The 24,085-nt window shown below is 54.4% G+C and overlaps 2 protein-coding genes across 3 annotated transcripts in view; one reads left to right on the top strand and one right to left on the bottom strand.

Annotated features, from left to right (window-relative positions):
• Positions 1-24,085, top strand: part of P4HA2 (prolyl 4-hydroxylase subunit alpha 2) — a 69,333-nt gene that overhangs the window by 431 nt on the left and 44,817 nt on the right. The window lies entirely within an intron of this gene.
• On the bottom strand, positions 616-15,109 carry PDLIM4 (PDZ and LIM domain 4). 2 transcript variants are annotated; one of them, XM_020914374.2, is made up of 7 exons: positions 14,938-15,109; positions 10,288-10,439; positions 6,672-6,750; positions 1,924-2,105; positions 1,554-1,717; positions 1,051-1,168; positions 616-931 (listed from the first exon to the last, which is right to left on the bottom strand). In XM_020914374.2, exons 1-7 carry the CDS (start codon positions 15,028-15,030, stop codon positions 727-729), a joined length of 993 nt encoding a protein of 330 aa, XP_020770033.1. In that variant the 5' UTR covers positions 15,031-15,109; the 3' UTR covers positions 616-726. The 2 variants fall into 2 exon arrangements, with proteins under 2 accessions (XP_020770033.1, XP_020770034.1); XM_020914375.2 differs by lacking the exon at positions 1,051-1,168 and having other exon boundaries at positions 769-931.

Genomic DNA, 24,085 nt, shown 5'->3' on the forward strand with positions numbered 1-24,085 from the left:
CCTGCGGCTGCTAGGGGCCGCCCGCGCTCCAGCTGGTGCCCACGCGGGGCTTTTCCGGCCTGTACTCGCTTTTTAACATTGCTTTGCACACACAGTTCCTCACCCTGAGGAGCTCTTCCCTCCCTCATCCCTTAGTTCGCAGCTGACACCTTCCTTGACTCCATACAGATCAAACCCTTTGGAGTGATGTCCCCTTATAAGACCTCAGACCTCCCCTCCCTATTAATAGATTTGCCCCTGTGATTCATGTCTGCCATCCACCCAGGCGGTGGCTTCCTTAAGGGCAGGTGTACTAAGGTGCTTAGTGATGGCCGCCTCTTTGCGACCCCGTGGACTGCAGCCCGCCAGCCTCCTCCGTCCATGGGATTCTCCAGGCAAGAGTACTGGAGTGGGTAGCCATTTCCTTCTCCAGGGGATCTTCCCAACCCAGGGATCGAACCCAGGTCTCTTGCATTGCAGGCAGATTCTCCATCATCTGAGCCAGACAGCACAGTATTTGTCTTGCTCACCGTTATAACCAGTACCTGAGAAAATGCTTGACATCTGAACCAGTGTAGCACTCGGGAGCCAGAGCCTGTGTTGGAGGGAGGCAGGCGAAGGCACCGACACAGCACAGGCGGAGCGGAGAAAGTTTATTAGAGAGCCAGGGCGCAAACACATATTTACACGGACCGCGCGGGGACATTAAAAGAAGCAGAGGCGGGGACGCGACGTTCCGGGAGCGGCTCAGACGAGTTCCACCTTGGCATTAGGGTACACCGCCACCACGTCGTAGCCCTCAGGCGGCTTGACGCGCGCCTTGGCGTGGCTCTCGCAGTACAGCCGCTCGTCCAGAAAGAAGTAACCGCGCTGTTTGAGGTTCAGGCCGCAGTCGCTGCACATGAAGCACTCGGGGTGGTAGAGTTTGTCCCGCGCCTTGACGATAGTGCCCCTAGAGGGTGATCGGAGAGGACGGCGTCAGGGGCGGACAGCTCCGTGAAGCACGGCCCTACTCAGGGCCTCGGACGGGGGACGCTGGGGGCAGGTGGGGAAGGCAGGGTGGGTACTCACACGATGCCGTGGCCGCAGCGCGTGCATTCGGGCAGCCCCTGCAGGCCACTCAGCGGAGCGCCTAGCTTGCTGGCCGTGGGCTTGAGGTTCCGGGGACCGCCAGGTCCGGGCCGTTCCCCTGAAAGCCAGAGAGCGATTTGCAAGAGCCCGTTGCGGAGGTCATCAGAAAAAGCGGAAAACTTCACTTCTGCAGAGTGCGGGGCTGCACCCTACTTTCGGAGCCACCCGCACAGAGACTGGGGAGGGGGTTGGAAGGGCGTTAAAGGAGGAGCTGCGATTCAAGTGGAGTGCTAATCAGAAAGCCCCGGTGCGGCGAGGGGTGTGAGGAGGGGCAGAGAACACGCGATGTTGTTCAGTCTCTAAGTCACTTGGGACACGTTGGAGGGGCTAATGGCTGGGAAGCAAGACGTGGGGTCGCGAAAGCGCGGATAGGTTATGTTCGGAGGGCGGAGTTTGCTACCTCAAGGAGTGGGAAGATAGGTGGGGTAAAGAAAGAGTCCTACCGCCCTCGCCGGCCTCCAGCATGCCCTGCAAATAGCGGAAAGAGCCTGACTGCTTGGGCTCCGCAGCTGCAGGCTCAGCTGGCTCCCGAAGCATCCTGTACACCTCTGAGCCCAGGTCGACTCCGCAGTCGCGACTCCTCGGAAGGCCTCTGGCTGGGTCAGTGCTGGACGAAAGAGATGCACGGAGGGAAAGGGTTCCAGTACCAGCCTTCCCCCTGCCAGTCAGAGTTCTGGTGAGGTTTCCTGAGTCAGAATGCAACCAGCTGAGACTCAAGGTTAAGGGTCAAGATGGGACCTGGTGTGAGATTTGAGGGATCAGGAATTAAGGTGGGATCTGGGTAGGGCATCAAAGGTCTTGCCTCTGTACTACCTGTGGGGTGGAGACACGTGCAGGGCACCCATCTGGGCCAGTAAAGTAGCCTCACTGTTGCTGCCATTGTGAGGGACCGGGAGGCGAGGCGACTGCCCGTAAGGAGATCCCAAGCCTGGCCTGCCGTCTTCTGGCCCAAGCCCGGTGGCTGAGGGCCGCCTGCTTGTCAGTGGACTGCCATCCTAGGAGAGAGAGAAACCGGAGGCACTGGGAGACCCTCTGTGGTACAGCCACCTGTGCCCTGCTCCGCCAAGCCTTCTTGGGTGTTGGCTGACTACTCTTGCTCAGGCATCTCTGGGCTATGGTGCCTAGTCAGGGAACGGGTCTGTGGAGGAAAGGCTGAGCCTTGGGCCTGGTTCAACCCCTGAAGAAATGAGAAATGCTTATGGAAAGTCAGACACAAAAGCCCTGAATCCTTGAGACTCAACCTTGGCTCATGAGCCCTGTTGTGGTTCTGACTCCCAGTGCCCATGTGGGTGGTGTTTGGGCAGGACCATGCCAAGAAGCCTTTTAAGGCCAGCATGCCTGTTGCAGAGTGTGTGGCTTCCTTGCGAAGGTGGTCCTGGTGCCAGGTTTTTTTACCTGTCAGAACCGCGCTGGGTACTAGATGGGCCCATGGCTGGGAATGCAAAACAGGAGCTCCTGTTCTACAGCCAAGAAAGGTCATCCGTCATTGTGCCCCAGGACCCTTTGGCAGGAGCAGGAGGTTTAAAGGCACCATTGTGGTACCTCCCTGGTGGTCCAGTGGCTAAGACTCTGCAGTCCCCATGCAGGGGACCCAGATTTGATCCCTGGTCAGGGAATGTTATCCCATGTACCACAACTAAGGGTTTGATTGCTGCAACTAAAAATCCAGCAAGCAATGACAACAAAGCTCAAAGATCCCTCATGCTGCAGCTAAGACCCAGTGCAGCCAAATAAATAATTTTTTTTTCTTTAAGAAAAGGTACCGTTATGAGGTCAGCCTCCTCTCGGCCTGTATTTTCACCCCCACTTCCTGCTTCCCAGGCAAAAATGGGTGGCCTTCCATAGACAGAGCAGATGAGGGGCAGAGAGCAGGCCAGGGCTCAAAGCTCCCCATCCCATGACCCCACTGCCAGCCTGATGCCCATGACCAAGTCATCTAGGGGAAGGATGCCCTGAATATGCCTCCTCAACCCATGAGAAGAGGGAAGTTTCTTTACAGATGCGGGTCTGAATGAGGACTGGGGACCTTTGTCCCTGCAGTGCTCAGGGCCGTGTTTCCTCTAGTTTGTAGGTACACAGGCCTGTCCTCAGCAGTATGCTAACAAGCATGCACACTCTCACAATACCTTTACAGACATACCCATGCAGGAAGGCAACACACATGGATCAGCCAGTCCACCTACACACACCTAATCACACAGAGTTATGTGTACTTGGAGCCAGAGCTGGTTATGCTTGGGATGACCATGTCCCAATCCATTGACAGGGACACAGTTGGTGGCCAGAGCACTCTGACTTTAGGGTAGGGCCCAAGAACCCAGGCCATGAAGGTGTCCTCAGCCCCAGTCTGGGACGAAACATATAAACTGTCCCTCCACTCTACAGTGTGAACAGGGCTGTCAGGTGGGAGGAGAGGAGGCCTACCATAGGGGGAAAGAGCAAGCCTAGGACTCGGGCAGCCTCCAGCTGGGGCACAGTTGAGCCTGCAGGGCTTTGCCCAAGCTGCTGCTTTCTGCAGGCTCTGAGCTGGGCAGGAGCATGAGGAATGGGTGAACTAGCAGCTGAGTGACTGAGTAGGGTTGGAGTCCCAGCTTCTCCCACCCTAAAAGACAAATGAGAGGGTCTCTCGCTGCCCAGGTGGACCCCCATCAATGAGGCAACAGCAGCAGAAAAACCTTTACCCCTCTGGGTCCAAGAAGAGCCCCTGAGAAACCTGAGCACTCTCCCACGTGTGTCTGCAGGGCAGGCAGGCCAGGGCTGGCCTGGCCTCTAATGGGGACCAGATGGGCCATGGACTGTGGGGGCAGGGCTGGGCCCCATACAAAAGAGGCTTCAACAGGATGCGGGGCTAGAAGGACCTAGAGGAAGAAGGCCCTCAACTTACCCCTGCCCAGCAGGGTGTGGGGGTTTATTGCAGGGTCATCAGAGCCCCTGCCCCTCCCAAGGCCACCCATGCAGCAGCCTCTCTGCGGTTAAGACACACGTGATGACCTCAGTGTTGGTTGAGTCCCAGCTTTCTCACTTACTCACTGAGCCAGCTACTTCACCTCTGTGAACCTGAGTTTCCTCATCTGTGAAAGGGGAACATGATGGTTTCTATATCATAAGTTCCTGGTGGGTATAAAATGAGACCTTTGCATATAAAGCACTGAGCGTAGTGCCTGGCATGCATCCATCATGGGATGAATGGCTGTTGTGAGCATTCCTGAGCCCCCACTCCTGAACTTCCCCTCTCCATGATGTGCCTGTGTGCTCTCGGGGCCCGAGTCCCTGCCAGCTGCTGATTTAGTTGTTGAAGCCTCAATGTGTCACTCCATAGCACGGGGGTAACCATGGGCTTGCTCATCAGCTCCCACGTGCCTGTGGTCAGAATCTGGGACACTCAACTGGGACAGAGGTGGGCACTAAATCCAGGTGAGCAGGTGGTACCTCCCAGAGGCCGAGCTTCGACTCTCTGCTTGTCTGGAGAGGACAGGCTGAGTCCTGGACTGCCTGCTGCACCTGGCTTGCCTTAAACCATCACCCGGTTCTCAGCTCAAATGCCACCGTCTCTGGGAAACCTTTCCTGATCACCATCCTTCCTTCACTCTGGGCTGTGTTCCCATGTGAGGCCTTAAAGAAGTCTTCTATGACCCTATATGGAAGGAGGGCCTGAAACCCCAGTTCGTGAGTGCCAGGGTACCTTGTGCTGGTCTGAGGGCCAGCTGTGGTTTTCCCCTCCTGTGATGGCTCCAGCTGGGCCCACCCCCGTTCCCCCTGCAGGCAGAGGGTGGTAGCAGTATGGGGACAATGGGCCCTGTGTCTGTGTTACTGAGGACACGACCGGGCAGGGGCTGGGTGGGGGTGTTTCTGTCGCCACCCATGGAGCTCATGACCTTTTAAGTACAAAATAGGGGCAGTAGCTAAGAGGTTGCCCTGCTGCTTGTGGAAAATCCCTCTGCTTCCAGCCTGAGCCACCAGCAGCCTGGCCCTTGAGGAGGTCAGTGAGGGGAAGTGTGGGGGCAGGGGGAATTGCACTCCAGCCCCTGGCCCCCCTGGCCCAAAGCCTCTCCCGGAGGACTCAGCAGACCTGAGCTTCACTTTGCAAAGCCTGACACTTACATGTGAGTGCTGGGCTCATGCATGAGCTGGGGGCCTGCACCATGTTGTCCCCATTTGTCAGCCCCATATCAGGCCTGGCTGACTTGTCTATCTCTCCCACCTCCTGTCCCCATGGGTCTATGGGACTACCAGGAACAAGCTCCTGAGATGCAGGTGTGGCCACAAATCTCTGCAAGAACAGCTGAGGTCTGGGGCAGAGGAAACTGAGAGCCCTTAGCCCTCCCCTCTGCTCCCAGCCACCCCTGGGACTTTTCTCTGAGCCTCTGGTGCACAATCTCACCTCTGGGCCTCTGTATGTGCTTTATTTTGTACGTGCACACTTCTCTCCAAGCCCCTTTGTTTGCCTTATTCTTCCTAGACCCTCAGGTCATGGCTTGGATATGCCCTCCTCCAGTTCTCTCTGACCCCTTGATTGAGTTTTATACCTCTCTGGACTCCTTCAACCCCTGGCTTCTGCCATCCCAGAACTGCTAGGTGCTTCTCCCCTTCCAGAATGGGCACTTCCTGCATATGGTATATATCTGGCCTCAGGGATGCCAGTAAAAGCAAGATTGGAAACAAACATCAGAGAGAGATGGGGGCTGGGATAGGTGGTGAGGGCAAGGCCACAGCAAATCCTTCCCTCTGGTACATATAGCAAAGCCACCATGGAGAGACAGTGGAGATGAGAGATAGTCCCAAATGCTAGGTCCCAAGTTCTGGATCCATCACAGACCAGTTGAGTTTCCACCTTGTTTAAACTCTGTGGCCCCAGAGATGTCAAGTTCACTCTGGATACCTCAGCCTTGCCACCTGGGCTACCCCTCAGGCCCATGGCAAAATGAGGCCCTAAGGCAGCCTGGCCCCACCTTACATTCCTTGAGGACGGCACCATAGCTATGACTCTTGTCACACACAGAAAGGTAACTGAGCAGACAGGCCTGCAGCCTGAGGTCTGCTAGCTGCAATTGCAGAATGGCCGGGAGGAAACTTCAGTTTTGGATAGGCAGGGCAGTGCCTTATATTCTAAGGTTGGCTCTGGCCAGGTAGGTGCCCAAGGTTAGGATGAGACAGAAGAGTACCCCATAACCTGTGGTCACTCCACAGCCTGTGGCTGTCCCCCACCCTGCCCCCACGCCTGATGACTTCCTCCTGATCTGGCATCACTGGGCAACCCAGCTGGGTAGGTGGTAGCCCTAAGCCAAAGCCTGGCCCAGTCCCTGCCCATCACAGGCACTACTGTCCCAGAATCCAGGACTGCCTGGGGTACCGGCAGAGCCCACTCAGGTACCCATCACCTGGGGAGCACCTGAGGGGGCATGGACAGGGCTCGGAGAAGCCTTCTGCTTCAGTCTCTGACGTGGGCATCTGAGAACCACAGTGAGGACATCCGCAGTTAAACCTGTGGATGAGGCCCAGCCTCTCTGCCCTGGGCTTGCTCTGAGCCAGGCCAGGCTAGGTCAGGCGGTATAAGTACAAACCTGGACCTCGGAGTCGATGTGGATCCTGTGTGCCTGAGCCTTGTCCTCTGGGGTATTGGGCCAGCTCCTGCCTTCAGGCCTGTGGCAGAAATTAGGATGGTCACAAATCTCTGCTTATTAGCCCGCTATGCCTGGGACGAGGACCAAGAAGGGTTGGGGTCTGGGCCCAGGGCCACCTTGGACCAGGCTCGGTACTCTGCATGGATGAGGATACCACCCCAGCACTTTCCCCTGCACCAGAACGGCGGCCGTTTCGGCAAGGAAACACAGCTCGGGATCCTGGGGTAGGCTGTGTGTCCCTTCTCCACCAGCTGCTCCTTCCCCTCCACCAGCTGCTCCTTCCCACTCTGGTCTGGTCCCTAGGAAGGAAGCCCTACAGCTTCCCCACTTTTCCACCCTCTCTGTCACCTATGGAAGCTCCGCATAAAGAGGGCCAAGCACATGGCGGGGCGGGGCAAGCCAGGCCTCACACACTAATCAGCTGGGAGCCCACTGCTCATCCCTCTTCCATCCACAGCTCTGCCCAGGCCTGCGGGTCAGGCACCCGGGGACTGTGGGGGGAAGTGAGATGGAGGCTCTGAGGGGTGCACCTCCCCTCCTGTAGCCGCCGGCAGAGTCATCACCAATGTCTGCCCAGCCCAGATGGGAAACAGGCCATTAGGAAATTCCTGCTTCGCCATAGAAACCAAAAGCCAAACACCACTCAGGAGGGAGAAAAACATCATAAACCTGCCATCAGTGGGGCAGGCGGGGCCGGGAGGCTACAAGCCTGGGGCCCAGTCCTGCCACCAGCTAGTCCTGTGAGAAGGCAGGCCAGGAGGGTGTGTGGACCCTGAACTGGCAGGTGAGTGTGAGTGAGGCTGGTTACATCAAAGGGGAATAATGTCCCAACTCCACCCCACAGGGCCTCCTGGGACTTCTCAGGGGTCTCACCACTGGGCTAGCAGCTCAACCCTGCCCCTCTCCCTCCACTCAGAAGAGGATTTTAACGATCTGACCACACCTGTAGTCCACAGTCCCTCTGCTCTTGCTCACCACTGCCCCTTCCCTGGTCCCCTGCAGGCTACCTCTCTCCTCCACAGCTTTTCAGAGGCCTGTGGCACCAAGGCTATGCGGTCCCACCCCCACTGGCATCTGGCTCCAGCACCCTCAGCCATGCTCCCAAGTTACTGCCCTAACTCACAGCTAACTATGGCCTGGGCATACTCAGAACTCTGCTGGGATAAACCTAGGACATCTCATGTGGCTCTTTGGCCCTATACTTCCTTGAAGTCCTGCCCAGAAGAGAGGTACAAGCCTGAGGTCTGAGGATCAGAGGGTACAAAGTACCCAGAGCCATGAGAGTAGCCCAAGGCATCAGATTGGAATGAAAGGTTTATTTGTATGTCAAATTCCATTCCTAGATCTCCACACTTTAGACTGGGCAGGTAGCTCTATCTGCCATCTTTAAGTCCCCCAAAGGGTGGGCTGGGCAAATCCATCTTGTGTCACATGTAATAGGTGACAGGGATCCGACCAGAGGCCTTGGGGTTGGAGCTGATGCCAGGAAGGTCCTGGACCTACAGAACGTGGGTTAGTTAGCTTGGACTGCTGGATATCTGACTGAGTTCCAGACAAAGTAAGCATAGCAGAGAAGCTGGGCCTTTACTTCACTTTTCATCTTGTGATGAATTGGAATTAGTCTGTGGAGGATTAGAGCTCTCTGTACACAAGAGAGTAGGTAGGCGCGCTGGCCTGGGCAGAGCTCCACACAGAAGCTCCCTCCAGCCAGTTCGCCAGGTCCATGTCGGGGCCTCAGGCATAAGTCCTGGCACAGCAGGCAGGACAGAGCAGGATCAGGGGCCTTGTAGGTGAGAAAGGCCCCAGAACAAGAGATGCTGGCCCAGAAAGTCAAGGTGGTCCTTGTCTTGATCCCCCAGAATCTGCATACATGAGAATTAGGGATAGGGGGCTGGGGGAAAGGACCCCAGCTTTTCAACCTGACTGAGCAGACCACAAAACCACGATCACTCAATCCCAGATCCTCTGTTTTGAAGCTGAGGAAGCTAAGGGCTCTGATACTAAGTCACCAGCTGGAGGACAGCAGAGTTCTCAAGTGCAGAGCTGGGGCTGGAACCCAGAATCTGTGATAGGAGACAATGTACTCTCCCTGCTCCATGTCCAGCAGCATCTGGGAGCCAAAATACCCAGAATGGAACAGGTCAGGGGACCCCTGGCTCCATCCATGCCTAGCTCGGAACAAATGACCAGGGAAGGAAGGAAGGAAGGGGGACCTCCACCCTGCCCCCGTCCTGCCATCCTCCCCTGACATTATCCCCTCTGCAGACCTCCTGAGTCAGGGCCCCTGTGAGCCTCCCCTGCCCCTCACCCCACTACTACGAGGGCTTCCTTTATCTGGCCAAGCAGAGTCAAGGCCAGAGGTGAGTCAGGGCCCAGAAACCCAGCCAAGCTGGGTGGCCTCCTGGGCAGAGCAGTGCTGATGTTTCCCCCAGCCAGCCTGTACCCCCGTCTCAGAGAGGGTGATGAATGTGATCGTGCTTTATGAAGAAAGAAACCCAGGCTCATGGAGGTCATCTCGTGTACCTCAGAGCCCTCATAGTCTGGAAGAGAGCCAGCTCTGCTGAACTCCTGGGCCAGGGCCTCCTCACTGCAGGCCAGGTGGAGTGTACCAGGCCCTGGACTTGCAACTGGGCCCACTCAGCCCGGAGAAGAGTCAAGGGTCCTGACTTCAGCCCAGAGCAGGGCCAGACTCAAATGGGGCTACTTCAGAAGCCTTCCCACCATGTTTAACGGCTCTGAGCCAATGGATTACCCTCTGCCCCACCAGCTCTAAGGCCTGGTTGGCCACGTTGTGGTTTGAGGAGAATTCGCCTACACACATCCACAGGGGATCGTGGAAAGTCCCTGTTAACAGGGAACGTGGCAGAGCTGAGCAATTATGTCTGACTTCTCTGGATCCAGGGAAGACAGGGGGAGGGAGATCCCGCTGAGGCAGGACCCAGCCAACAGCCTCAGCAAGGTTTGACGGGTCAGCAGTCAAGCAGAGGGAGTGGCATCTTTGGTGAACCTGAGAGAGACCTGGGGTCAGACAAATTGTGCTTCCCCATTGCTCCACTATGTGACTTGAAGCACCCTCCAAACTTTCTGAATCTCAGTTGTCTCACGTGTAAAGCGGAGCCTATATTAGATTTCACCTTATCAAGTTGGTTTGACAGTTAAACAAGGTGTTGGTTGATAAAATTTTTTGAACTGCTCATCAAGCTGGTCACTCATGGGTGGGGAAAGGACAGAGATCACATGACCCCGACACCCCCGGCGTAAGGCTACCCCAGGTCTTATTTCAGCCCTGATTTTGGGTTGTCTACTCCCTGCCATAAGACCCCAACATAGTTCCAGCAATAGATTAAATGGGGGCTCCTTCCTTTCTTAAGCCACCCACATCTCCAAACAGTGCCTTCCAACCCCCTGTGAGAGCACTGCTCCTTAGGCTTGGGGTGCCAGGGAGCAGAAGCAGAAAGGCTGTGTGAGGCCCTGCTCACCCAGGATGCTGGTGACCCAGAATTCATCCTCCCCTAACTCAACCCCATCATTCTGGCTCAGCCTGCCCTCCGCATACCTGCTCACGGAGAGCGTGAGGTGGTCGTGGCAGCCCTTGATGCGGTTCTGTGCTTCCAGGTGAGTCATGAGCTCTGTGCTCTCACCATTGATGGCCTGGATCAGGTCTCCAGGGCACAGGGCAGCCAGGGCAGCCTTGCTACCAGCATGGACCTGTGGATGGACAAGCCAGAAGGCTGGGCATTGGTCATCACATGGCCTTGCTGCAGGCTCTGCTGCAGACCCCCGCCAACCCCAGAACGGTGCCAGTGCGGCCCTGCTGCCAATGTGACCTGTGGGTGGGCATACCACAAGACTGACTGAGTTCCCACATGGCCTGGCTGGAGCCTCTGTGCTAAAGGCCCTGACTCCAGCTCATGGAGGTCTGGTGCGATATGATGGCATATGACAGGAGATTCCTCTGGGGCTGGAACAAGTACGATGTCACTCTTGCAGCCTGCATACATGCCCATGGACGTGCAGGGGACACACAGGGATATGTGCTCTCAAATAGATAGTTAATACAAAACATGGACACATAGCTTACATTGCCCCATCCAGCCAGACCACAGAGAAAGTCCCTTGACCTGACACTCAAACCCTTAGTGACCTTGTTTCTTCTCATCCCCACCCCTCCATATTTACCTCCACCTACTGACCTGAACCCACACTCTATCCAGACCACGTGAATCACTCACAGGCACCAGAGAGCTCTCTCTTACCTCCACACTTCTGCAGGTGCTGTTCCCTCTACCTGGAACACACTCCTTTGACCCCCAAACCTGGTTACCAGCTTACTCCTCGTCACCCTTCAGGTCTTAGGCTCTCCACAGAGGCATTTCCCCTTGGAGCCTCTCGTCTGGGGCCCCACAGTACCCAGTGTGCTGCCTTTATCACTTAGCTCCCCTAACAGTGTTAGCACCTCATTCTGTGTTGTCACCTCCCCAGGCAAGTTGAGGGCCATCTACTTCCGGCTGCCAGCCTGCATTCCTGGATCACAGCTCCCTTTCCTCTGGAAGACAGGCACTGACCCCAGTGCCACTGTGGACCCCAGAGCATCAGCAGTGTCCACACTGGAGCCTCCTTCAATGCTGATCCCTTGACATGAGTCACATGAGGTTGGGGATAGACTCATGGGATGCTTGAGTAAGCAGCCTGGGGGGAATTCAGGCAATAGGACATCCTTTACCCTGTCTCTGGTCCCCGCACAGCCTTTGGAGAGAGATTTTAGGGACCCTCATTCTTCCCAGCCTCTCTGCTAGTGGCAAGCCATGGCTCAAGAGCTGTCAGTGACACTGTTCCTATGGGGTGGGAGCTCCTGGAAGCCTGGCCAGGCTCTGCTTAGCCAGTTCTCTGTAGTGAGTAGACAAAGCTGAGGTGCTGGCAGCTCCTTGGCTGGAGTTATGGTGTGGGCACTGCCGAGCTGACCTGCGCCAAAATAGGCTCCCCCAAGGGATATTCTTCTAGACCGTGATACCCTCAGCCACCATTAATATTCCCTTGCTGGACACTGGCACCAACATAGGCCTGTCTTCCCAGGGGAGGCACCTACTTGGCACCATCCCACCCTCCCCCCTCAAGGCGCTGCCAGGCCCCTCTCTTTCATGGATACCTGCTCTGTAGCATGGCCTGGACTCAGTGCTTTAGCCATAACTAGCTCATGGCAACCTCTGAACCACCTAATGAGACAGAGGCTGTTCTCACCCTTATTTACAGATGAAGAAAGAGAGGTTTTGGGTATGGAGTACTTTGCCCCATTCCCCATTCTGGAGAGGAGTCTTCTTCCTCAGGGGGCGGCTAGCGGCAGGATGACTCAGCCAGTACAAGGGGTGCATTCAGGCCCCTGTGGGTGGAGGAAGTTCTCGAAAGCAGGGGTGGCTGGGGCTCTGCCAGCGCTGCTAGCTCGGGAGTTCTGGTCAGAGAGGGCGTGAGGCCAGGAAACCGTGACTCTCCCAATTGCCTTTACATGCATTGTTTCATTAGTCCTCAAGGCAAGCCTATTTCCTAGATGAGGAAACCAAAGCCCAGAGAAGCACAGGACACTCAGCTGATAACCGGCAGAGTTAGGATTTCAACCCAGGCCAACCAATTCCAAACCCTTTGTTCTTAACCACAGTGTGCATTTGTACAAAACATAGAGGTGTTCTAAGTAGAAGGAGCAGCATGTATAATGGCTCATCTTGGAGTGAGAGTAAACGCAGGCTTCTGTGGCCAAAATATCATTGGTGAGGAGAGAGTGGAAGAGATGAAATCAGAAAAAAAGCAGGGACCAGACCTGCAGGTCTTGTAGGCCCAGAAGAGAAGCTGACATCTCTCCTGGGCAGTTGGGGAAAAGGGAGGATTCTAAACAGGGAAATCACAGGACAGAGTTGAATGCAGGCCGATTTGTCTGGATGCTGAATGCGGGATAAACAGATAAAAGGAAGAAGCAGAGGAGCAGTGAGGTCAGCTGGGAGACTGGGGCATGAACCAGCGGCCTCACCAAAGCAGCTGCTTTTAAAGCCCCTGTGTCACTCCACCTGGTCTAGATGCAAAAAGCCCCTCCAGGGAGTTGGGCATACAGTTGGTGGTATTTGTTCGGGGCACTAGTTTCTAGGGACCTGGTAGTAGCAACACCAATTAGGATGCCAAGGCTGTCAGTCACTATAGTTTTCGAGGAAGGAGACTTGGACAGTGTTTTTTTTTGGGGGGGGGGCTCCCCGAGGCTTTGTGGGCTGTGGTTGCATAGCCCCGGCTCTGCCAGGCAGCCAGCCTCCTCTCTGTCTGAGTGTGGCTGCCTCTATTGGGTGGGGGAAGCCCCATGAGTGTGGGAGGGGTTGGGTCTTGAACCCCCCTGGTGAGGACACTCCCACATATCATCAGTGTCTGCAGAACTACCCTTGAGGTACCTGCTGGGCAAGCTGTGGCCTGTGCCTCCTCAGCCCCGTAAATCTCCCCAGATCCCACCCAAACCCAGGCTCAGCCATGCTGGCTCCTCAGGCCTGAGCTGCTGCTATGTGACTTTGGGGGACAAAGGAGGGGTTCTTCCTGGCAAACTCGTTTCAGCCTGTCTGCCTGCCAGCGGCCTGCATCCTGATCGGCTCCAAACAAGGCCGCTGCTGCTGCCGCTGTGACGTGTGGAGGCCTTTCCTCGGCGGGCAGGCAGCCGCGTGGGCAACAGATGTCTCTGCTCCCTGCCGCCTGCGGCCGTCAGCCGCCGCCACTGAGCCTGTCAGCGGCCTCACGCCCCGGGTGCCTGGCCGGCTGGCCTGCCTAGCACCCCCACGAGCCTGCCTTGGTGGGTGGACACTCAGCATGACATTCACAGGCAGACACAGATGTGTTCCCGCCCCCTCACACACACACACACACACACACACTGCAGGGCTCTCTCAGGAAAGTGGGAGATGAAAGGCTCCCGGATGCGCTGAAGGCCCACATCACTCAGCCCCAGAGACCTAGTGGCCGTGGGGTGAGGGCCGATGTGGGAATTCTCCCAGGACAGCTGGGCCTGCCTGTCACCCTGGCCCCCAGAAACAGTATTCCATGATGCCATGCCCCACCAGGTGCCCAACCCCTCCCAAGAACTAGAAAGACGTCTCGGAAAGCCCAGCCAGCTTGGTCCAGCCCCCATGGCAAGAAGTGGCGGAAGGGTGGGGGAAGGTGTTCTCAGTTCCGGTGACACAGGGTCTCGAAGGCCAAAGTAGCCTGTGTGGGGTCCAGGGATAGCCCCAGGTCCCTGCCTTTCTTCCCTTTGTACTGGGAGCCTCCAAGGGCAGGGTTCTCTCTTCTTGGTCCCCTACACTGGGACCCCTAGGGGCAGAGTCTGGGTCTCCTCTTCTGGCCCTTCAAATAGGGGACCCCAAGGTTGGGCCAGGATCCTGTCTTTCCCAGTTTGGGCACCCCCTGACAGGGACCGAGTCCTCTCCTCTGCTCCCCTGTCCTCCCTGGATTAGCCACCACCCAGGGCTGTGCCCCCTCCTCTTCCTCCACTGTCCTAAGCCTGGGGCAGTGCATGGCCAAGGAAACTTGAGGAACTGGGCTGAGGTTATCCTGGCCCCTGGCCTTGTGAGTCTTGTGGGGAAGGGGTCTCACAACTGCACAGACAGGCCTCCCCTTCCCCTGGAAACCAAAAATTCCTGGTCACTTCCCCTTAGGACAACTGAGGTCATGAATGAGAGACGGACCAAAACCAGAGAGGGGAACTGGCTGGGTCTTTCTTTCTTCAGTTTCAGAGAGGACCCCAGACCTCTTTGGGGTCACACAGCTCTGCTGCAGGGACCCTTGATAAGGGAAGGGGTCTCTCAGTCATTTTGCCCCAAATCTTCAGGAGGGGTTCAAATGTAAGCAGCATTTCTGGGCCTCTGTTGACCAGTCCTGATCCCTGGCCCATGACTTTGGTCCTTCCATGGCCTGCGGTTGAGTCCCCCCAAATGAGGCCAGCAGGGAGGCTGCTTTGTGAACTCTTTGGGGGGGATCTTCAGAGGGACAGGGCAGGCAGGCCCATGGAGAGGGGGAGGGGTTGGGGCGGCGCTGCCCAGCCTGGAAGCCGCCTCTCCAGCCTGTGGGTCACCGAGGCCAACGCTTGGCCTCCGAGCCCCCAGGACGTCGGGGATCCGGGTCCCGAGTGGACCTCAAGGGCTGGGTCTCAAGATTCAGGACCACCCCGCCGCCCTGTGGTCGCTGGACTCACCCGCGAGATGGTGAGGGGTACGCTGAAGTCCCGGCCGCCCACCAGGCGGAAGCCCCAGGGTGAAGGGCCGCGCAGGGTCACCGAGTGGGGCATCGCGAGCCGGAGCCGCAGCCGGAGCTTGAGCCGGACACTGAGGAGCCGCCGCCGTCCCCGCCGCCGCCTGGACGCCGAGCCCCGCCCCCGGCCCGCCCGCCCCCTCACCCTCCCTCCTCCCGGCCCCCGCCCCCGCTCCCTGCGCGCTGGGATTGGCCCCGCGGCTGACCCGACCCTCCCACTTCGGGGGGCTCTGAGGACCCGCCTCTCAGCCCGGACCGCCTGCAGCCCGGCACCCCCACCAGGTTCTCAGAGACCCCGGACCCTGACGGCTCCGACGTCCGAGCTCCTGCCCGAGCCTCAGCTCTGCGGGCTGCGGAAGCTCAAGCCGGGTCCTTTGAAGTTGCTTCTGAGGGGCGGCGCCCCAGCCTGGGGAAAGATGGGGGGCGGGGGCTGCCCAGATGGGGGATGGGGTCTCGCCCTGTTTCGAACCTCCTCAGGGTCCCGGCAGGCAGTTCTGGGTCCCCTCTCTCGAGGGCGAGGAGTTCTCTGAACCGGAGCCCTGATGGGGAGCCCTGCCCCTGAGCGGACCTGGGCCGGTGTCACAGACTCAGGTTGACAGCCGGCAGTGTCGAGTATGGGAGGGGGGACAAAAAAAGTACCCGACCTGGTTTGGGGAGGTCAGGAAGGCTCTCTGGGGTGCCCTTACAAGTGTCACTGCTTCCCCAGGACACTCAGGCCTTCTCCAGCTGCCCTATCCCCCCAGGCTTTCTTCCTGCATTCAGGGCCCTTTTTCATCCTTCCTTGTAAGGAGTTTTGGAAAGCTACCTACCTAGGAAAGGAGCAACTAGTGTGGCTCCGGCTGTGGCTCTGCCACATTGCAGGGGTGTGAGGTACCTGAGCAGAGTGGAATCTGGGGCAGCCCTTCACTTGGGACCTTCCTGGTCTCTCTCAACCATTGTCCCTCAGGGTGCCACGTTTGCAGGTGCTATGGCCTGGTAAGGGCCCCACTGACCACTCTCAGGCCGTCGTGGACACTTCGGCCTGGCTACATCAGGGAAGCACTGTGTGCTGTTCCAGACCCTGAGGAGGCCCCTCATTTAGCCATTCTTGATAACTCTGTGTGCCCTCTTGTCCAGCTTCTGTTAAGAACGCTGCCCTTGGGAGGCTAACAGGTTATGGGGTAAGATGGATCTGTCAGCTCTATAACACCTCAAGAAAGAGGACACTTGAGAGACATGCACTTATGGTAGTCCAAGGAAGTGGGTGTGCTCTTCAGGGTGGAACGTGGGTGCCTCTCTGGGAGAAGGGCTGCTGTTTGCTGTCTGTTCAGGTGGCAGAGAAACAGGAGTGGTGTGTGTGGCAGTGGTGTATGTGTGTGTGTTGGAGGATATATTCGGGAATGCATGGGTTGGGGGGACATAACCAGAGAGTGCCAGCTGTTGAACTTTGAATTCTCTGAGCAAGGAGATTTCTGCTCAATGCTGTACAGACTTGTGTCCAACAGGGACCAACCAAGCAAAAGGGCTAGTAAAGAGTCGGTGGCTGGATGGTCTCTCAGGGGCCCTTAGGCCAGAGGATTCCCAGGACTTGGACCGCAATGAATGATGTGGAGATTGGGAGCAGCTAACACTGTCACTGACTGTCTGAGAACTAAGTGCACAGCATGACTGGCTGATCAGGCACCTCATCGGCACTCCAAGAGCCACAGTGTAAGTAAATGGTGCAGATCTTTGCTGTGGGGAGATGGGACCTCAGGTGGCTGAGGAAGTTCCTGCCCAAGGCGTCCCATAGTGGATTCCTGAAACTCTTCCTTAGACTTCTCCCAGCTTACACACCCCCAGGACTCCCAACCACCACCCTCATCCTGAAATTCCTTCACTGCCTTCCTCTTTACTTCCTCTGGGGGAAGTATATCACCCCTGTCCAGGAGTGGTCCTCTTGAGTATGTCTTTCCTAGCCCTTCAGCTCTGGGCTGGGTAATCTGTCTCTGAAGGCTTCTCCCCTAGGGTTGAAGCCAGGGGTGTGGTGGGGAGTGGCTCTTCCAAAGTAAGGGGTATAAACTTTCCCGTTTCATTGAGCAGTTTCCCGGGTAGTTCCAGGGTCCATGGAAGTCATCCTCCACAGTGGGTCCTTGATGGCACCCCTGACTTGAGGGGACGTCAGAGGCCCGCTTTGGACAGCACCCTCCCACAGGACACAGGCCCGGGCAAGGCTGAGTTCCTGGAGGTTGGAAGCAGACCTTCTTAAGAGTCACACTGTAGGCTCACTGCTGAGATGCCCTGCTTTGGACAGTGAGTTAGGCAAGCTGCTTCAGTCCATCCCCAATGCTCCATCCAGAAATTCTCAATTTCCTTTTCATGCTTGCTGCTCTTATTCCCTGGGGGATTGCTGTATTGCTGAATCTCTATTATGCTGAAGTACCAGGTTACAGGGCAGTGTACAGGGTCTGGGAGCCCTCTCCAAGGTGGGGATGATGGCAGCTGGGTCATGCCTCACCTCTGCCCTGGTGGCCTTCACTTATTCATCGCACACCCCACCAGGCATCTCTGCTGCTGGGTGCAACCAGACTGCTCACTTCATGCATTCTTTATTCATTCAACAAAAACATATTGAGTGCTTTTCCATATGCCAGGGCCCATGCCTGCCCAGGGCTGTGGTAGAGAGATCTGTAGGGACAAGGACTGTGTCTATCTTATTTATTTATGTTTCCCCAGCAGCCACAGAGAGCCTGGCACAGAAAGGGTGTTCAAAAACATTCATTAGTAACAATATTATTGTTGTTACAGGAATTATTATTACAGCTCATCCTTCAGCCATGGCCCAGAAAGAGGCAGGGTATGAGGGGATCCAGGAGGCAGAGACTTGTGCTCTTCTGTTCCTGCTGCCTTGGAGGCATGCTCAGGGGCCCTGTCCTTCAAGGGAGCCTCAAGTAGCTCAGGGCACTATGCCCAGGCCTGCTGTGTGTGGCCAGATCTGTCCAAGGTCAGGAGAAACTACAGTGCTTTTTCCTCAATGGACTGGCAGGCTCCAGCAGGAACAGATGCCCTTGGGAGATGCCCTTGGGACTCAGCCTTGGGTGGGGGTTGAGGGAAAGGCCGAAACAGGAACAATCTCCAGCTGAAGTTGAGGCCAACCCAGGGGACTGCCCAGAGTTGGAAGCAGCCCCGAGTAGGGTATGTAGTGAAACTGATGGAGCAGCCCTTGAGGATACCTTCCTGTGAAGTGCCAGGGGTTGACCAGAGAGCCAAGACCCTGACTTGCCCTTTCCTGGCCCTGGGGCCACAGACCTCTAGATACAGTCTGCTCTATTCAGGCCAATACAGCCTTCCTTCAAGGCCCAGCCCTCTCCTGTTAGTCAATAGCCTGGATTCCAAGGAGATCTGAGTCTTGATAGGGGCACTTCTTCTTCACGGGATGCTCACTCCACAGTCCTGGCCACTCCAGGACCCAGAAGGTACCCAAAGAAGAACCCAAGAAACTCCCGTTTCAGTGTAGCCTATTGGCCCAACTCCAGGTCCCATGGCCTCTGGCCTTCGTTGGGTCTGTTCACTAAGCAGTCTGCTGGTCAAGGCTAGGAACCTGTGAGTCTGCAGGGTGGAGAGAACAGCAGTCTGGGGCAGGGCTGGATGGGGAGGGGCTGGGGGGCCTTCTGCAGGGCCAGAGCTTGGCTCTATAGTGATAGGGAGCACGGCAGGCCTTAGCAAGATTTGAGGGGCTTTCAAAGGGGAGGAGACAGCCAGAGGCATGGGCACCAGGTGACATCTGGGAAGAAGGTCTGAGGTGGTGTAGCTTTTGAAGTGGACTAAGGGCAATGCCCCACATATCCTGGAATGAGAGGGCTAGTCAGGGAGGCAACAAAGCTGGCCTGTGAGCTGTGTTTGGTGCAGCAGAACTCAGGGGAGGGCGTGCCTGTGACAAAGGGAGTTTCCCGGCTTTAGTTGTGTGCCATTTGATCCCTCAACAAACTTTCTGAGTGCGTGCTATGTGTTTAGCCTAGACCTGATTAAGTAGGCTTCGCGATGTGGGGACTCCCCACCCCGCCCCAACCCCCCTGGGGGCTGAGAGGCAAGAGGCTCTAGAGGAAACCAGCCTCTGAAGATCCAAACAGGGACAAAGCCAATTCTGACGATCGGAGCCTAGTTACTGGCCCTGAGCCAGATTCCAGGGCAGACACAAAAGCAGAACCAATTCTCATCAGAAAACTGAGCCTTGGGAAGGGTGAGTGTCCACCCCAAGCTCACATATTTTCTGTGCAATCAGGGGTTTAGACCATGCCTTGGTGACTTATGCCATGCCCTTGCACCAGGGACTCGATCATGCCTGCAGTCCCCAATAGCACCCCTGTCGAACCTGCTTTGTGTCTGTTTTTACAGAGAAAACCCGTCTGCTCTGGGACCCAACAAAGGGACTGCCGGGCAGCAGGGTGGGGGCAGGTTTACCCAGCTGGGCCCAAGGAGGCTCTGGCCCTGAGGCCTGGGAGTGGAGGGTGTTGGGAGGAATGGAAGGAGGCAGCAGACAGGTGGGAGAGCCAGGAACAGCCCAGCCCAGGAAGGGAAGTGACAGAACAGGTTGTCAGAGGTGGGAGTGAGGCCCATGTTGACTGAGTGCTTTCTTCAAGAAAGCAGCTTACAAAGGCACCGTGGTCTCAGCCCCTGCCTCAAGGACACCCCCAGGCTTACCCTCCCTCCTGCTTCTTGCTCAGGCCAGAGGGTACAGTCAGCTTGCCCTAGAATCACCCAGCCTCTCCTAGCACCAAATGCCTCAGTGCTGCTACCTGTAGCCCCCAAATAGAGGGCCAATGATGGGGTTCTCACTAGCTTCCCCTGATAGTTGAAGGCTTCTATCAGCCAGCCACACTGGGTCCCTGAGCAGAGACGGTGCCTCCTTTTACAAATCGGCTTCTCCAGGCAGAACAGCAGAGGGAACAGCGTCCGTTCCCTAGACGTTCTCGGCCTTGGCTTGACCATCACCATACTCTAGCATAAGTAGGGGCTCAGGATCCATCCCTCTGCAGCTCTGGGGGAGAGACATGGCTATCAGGTACAGGTCAGAGTACCGAAAGTGCAAGGATGACATAGAGGAACAATCGTGGGAGGTGGCCCAGGAATCTAATTACTGAGGCTCCTGAGACACACGTCACTGCTCCTCTGTCAGCTTGGGACTCACTCCCTGGGCCTGGAGTCCTGGCACAGCTTAGCTCTGCCCCAGTCCACACACCCACAGACACTCATGTTTGGCAGTGACCTGGCCAGGACACTCTGTTCTCCTGGCTGAAGACTTTCCTCCTCTTCTGACCATTAGAGTTGACACTCAGGCCACTCAGAGAGAAGGCCAGGCCACTTCCATATTTTTAGGCTTTCAGTGAAATAAATATGGAACAAATGTGAGAATAGTGTTTTTTGTTTGTTGTAAGGATTTTTAAAATTTCTTTGTTTACCTGATGGTAGCACTGGGTCTTCATTGTGGTGCATGGGCTCGTCATTGCTGTGCACACACTTTCTGTAATTGAGGCAAGCGGGGGCCACTCTTCCTTGTGGTGCACAGGCTTCTCGTTGCGGTGGTCTCGAGTGTTGTGAAGCACAGGGTCCAGGTGCATGGGCTCGGTGGTTGGGGTGCACAGGCTTAGTTACCCCTTGGCATGTGGGGTCTTAGTTCCCGAACCAAGGATTGAACCCGTGTCCTCTGCATTGGTGGGCTGACCCGACCACTGGACCACCAGGGAAGTCCCTGAAAACTGTATTTCAAGAATCATGGTTTATAATATTTATGCTTTGGTCATTTATTCAACAAATATTTTTGAGCCTCCTATGGGTCAGGCACTGTTTTAGGCCTGAGTATTGAACAATTGAATGCTTATAACACCCATGTAAAATGTATAGCCTCATTTGGAGACAACTTCAAAGATTGAAATTCCAGACTTCCTAGTCCTTCTCCTCAAGATGAACCTTAGCAGCCCCTACCCCTCATAACTTTCTTACTGGTATAGATTTAGCCTCTGTCTCCTACTACCCAAGAGTCTTGGAGACCACGATGAGATTGGTGGAGGCCTCAAAGACTTCCCCAAGAGTCCAGCAAGCATGGCACTGTTTCCAGCCTGTCGTCCCAGCTGCATCTTCTGTCTCTAAGGGCCACCCACCCCTCTGCAGCACCAGCAACTTTAGTCTCTGATTTGTCTTGGTGAAATGCCTTGCCTGATGGTGCCCAGCACTGCCAAGTGGAGCCTGTGGTGCCTCTAGCGACTGAGTCACAGGCTGGCATGGACTGTTCAGGCTGACTTCACCTCCGGACCTGGCTTCGGGACACCCCAGCTGTGACCACCTGGTGTGAGCCTGGCCGTCTGTGTTGCTAGAAGAGTGGAGCAGAACTGTGCCCCTAGATTGCAGCAGCTGCCAGCTGGCCGCAGGGTGTGGGAATCCAGGTGCAGGGGGCCATGGGGATTAGAGTAGAAAAAAGCCAGATACAGGCCTGTAAGGGTGAAGCTGGGTTCAGGCTACTCTGGGCCCATGGGGTGAATGGGCTGGAGTGGGATTCATGAGTCAGCCTCATGTCCTGGGTGGCTATATTTTTGGCTCCCAGGAATCTTCAAAAATCCTTTCCCACTTACTTTTCCTCCCAAGGCTAGGCCCACAGCAGTGCAGACCCAGGCTCAGCAGTGGGACATGGGCAGATCCCTTGGTGTCAGGGTCTGAGCTCCTCACACCCCACATCTCTTGTTCCTGTCCCCTACAAAGATGTACACGTGACGTGGCCCCTGCTGAGAGGACACCTGATCAGATTGTTTGTTGCCTGTGAGATCATCTTATTTGTAGGAAGGTAGGATTGCCTAAGGAACAGGAGAGGCAGGGTTGAGGGGGTGTAGAGGGGTGCCTCTCCCACACAGGAAGCCAGGATTGCTTGAAGAGAATGTATAATGAGCTTTCTAAGTGCTGAGAGTTAAGCAAGAACTGTCTCATCTCAGGGAAGAGGAAGGGAAAATGGCAGATCTGGACTAGACATGCGCTGAGTGTTGGAATGGGCCCTGCCCACAACTCTGGAACCAGCAGGCCCTGAGAGGTAGCTGTGTCTAGGATTAAAACAAGCTGACCACAAAGAGCTGTGACATTGGGCGTTCAAGCATGCAACATTGTTGGCCCAGCCAAGGAACACAAGCATTCTCCCTCTGAGAACTGTGGTGTTCCTGAGCCAGAGTTCCCACAATTATTGTTAAGATCTATTTATTATGCTAACACCAAGGCAGCCCCCAGGAAAGAAAATGGCAGATCCGTCTAATTTGTGAATACAGCAAAGTGATTTCCATAGTATGTTAAAATAGTTATTGACTTGGTGATTTTCTAGGATTGCAAGCTTGATTTAACATTATAAAATCCATTGATTAATTAGAGTCGGACACGACTGAGCGATTGAACTGAACTGAACTGAATAGATTAAAGAGAAAAAAGGAACACTGTGATTAGCCCAAAAGACATTTGTTAAAACTCACCAGCTATTCACAGTAAAAAGTTGGAAAATCGTGAAGAGGAGGAAACATTAACTTTTTAAATAACATATGTGTGCGTGTGTGCTCAGTTGTCTGACTCTGCCACTCCATGGACTGTAGCCTACCAGGTTCCTCTGCCCATCGGATTTTCCAGCCAAGAATATTGGTGTGGGTTGCCACTACATCCTTCAGGGCATCTTCCCAACCCAGAGAGTGAACCTGCTTCTAACACATTGCTGACGGTTCTTTACCACTGAGCCACCGGGGAAGCCCTAAATAACATATACTGGAAACTGAAAGCCAATATTGGGCTCAAAACTCTACAGTTCCCATTAATGTCCAAACAATGGACATTATCCAAACAATGTCCCTTTCACTACTGCCATGCAGTGTTGCTTTGGAGGTCCTTACTAGGACAATAAGGTGGAAAAAAAAAGAAATAATGGATTAGTAAAAGAAGTAAGTAATGGAAAGAGTCAGAGGGTCATTGCTGGCAGATGTTATTATAGTTGTGTCTTCATAAAATCCAGGAGAATCAATTGAAAAACTCCCATGACTAGTAGAGGGATCTAGTCAGATGGAGCAGAATAAGGTATGTTCAGATATGTGTTCATAAAATCCAGGAGAATCAATTGAAAAACTCCCATGACTAGTAGAGGGATCTAGTCAGATGGAGCAGAATAAGGTATGTTCAGATATGTGTTCAGATTTTTAATACTTTTTAAGACTATTAAGTCACAACTACTGATATTTACCGCTGGTGATAGTGTTTTGAAACATTTACATTTTCTAGGTTATGTGTTTTGTTAGGGTTTTAATTTTATGTAACTAAATTTATGTTGTATTTATAACTAGAAAGATGATGGTAATAAAATGAAAAATAAAGAAAAGAAGAAAAGGATAAACTTTCCTTCTTATATAAAAACCTTACAATAATATACTTCCACTTGCCCCTCCCTTCCTTTCTATTGTGTTGTTGTACATTTACTTCTACAAACATGATAAACTCCATAATGAAGAGTTGTTATTTTTGCTTTAAATACTCAGTTGTCTCTTAAATTGTTTAGGAAACAAGAAAACATATTTTATATTTACTTATTACAGATCTTTGTTCTTTTGTTTAGAGCCAAGTTTCCATCAGGTATTATTTCTCCTCAGCATTAAGAACTTCCTTGAACATTTCTGGTAATGCAGGTTCACTGGTGATAAATTCTCTCAGCTTTTTTAAAAATTCAAAATATTTTTATTTCTCATTTCTTTTATAGAGATAGTTTTTCTGGATATAGAATTCTTGGTTGATTTTTAATAGCATATTTAATATGCTATATATGTTTTATGTTTTCATGTTTTCTGGCTTACATTACTTCTGATGATTGATAAGTGTTCATTCTTATCATTGTTACTCTTGATGTAACGTATTTGTGCCTTTCACTGTTTTTAAGATGTTTTCTTTGGTTTTAAGATATTTGATTATGATATGCCTGGATGTGGTTTCCTTTGTATTTATCCTGGTTGAGGTTTTACAATCCTAAGCTTTTGGGGATGATGAGTTAATAATTTTTAAAGTAAAATTTAGAATTTTGGTCACTATGTTATTTAAAGTTTCACCTTAATCTCTTTCCTTTCCTTCTGGGA

Source organism: Odocoileus virginianus, chromosome 3 (genome assembly GCF_023699985.2).
Source record: "Odocoileus virginianus isolate 20LAN1187 ecotype Illinois chromosome 3, Ovbor_1.2, whole genome shotgun sequence".
In the NCBI taxonomy this organism is placed as follows: domain Eukaryota; kingdom Metazoa; phylum Chordata; class Mammalia; order Artiodactyla; family Cervidae; genus Odocoileus; species Odocoileus virginianus.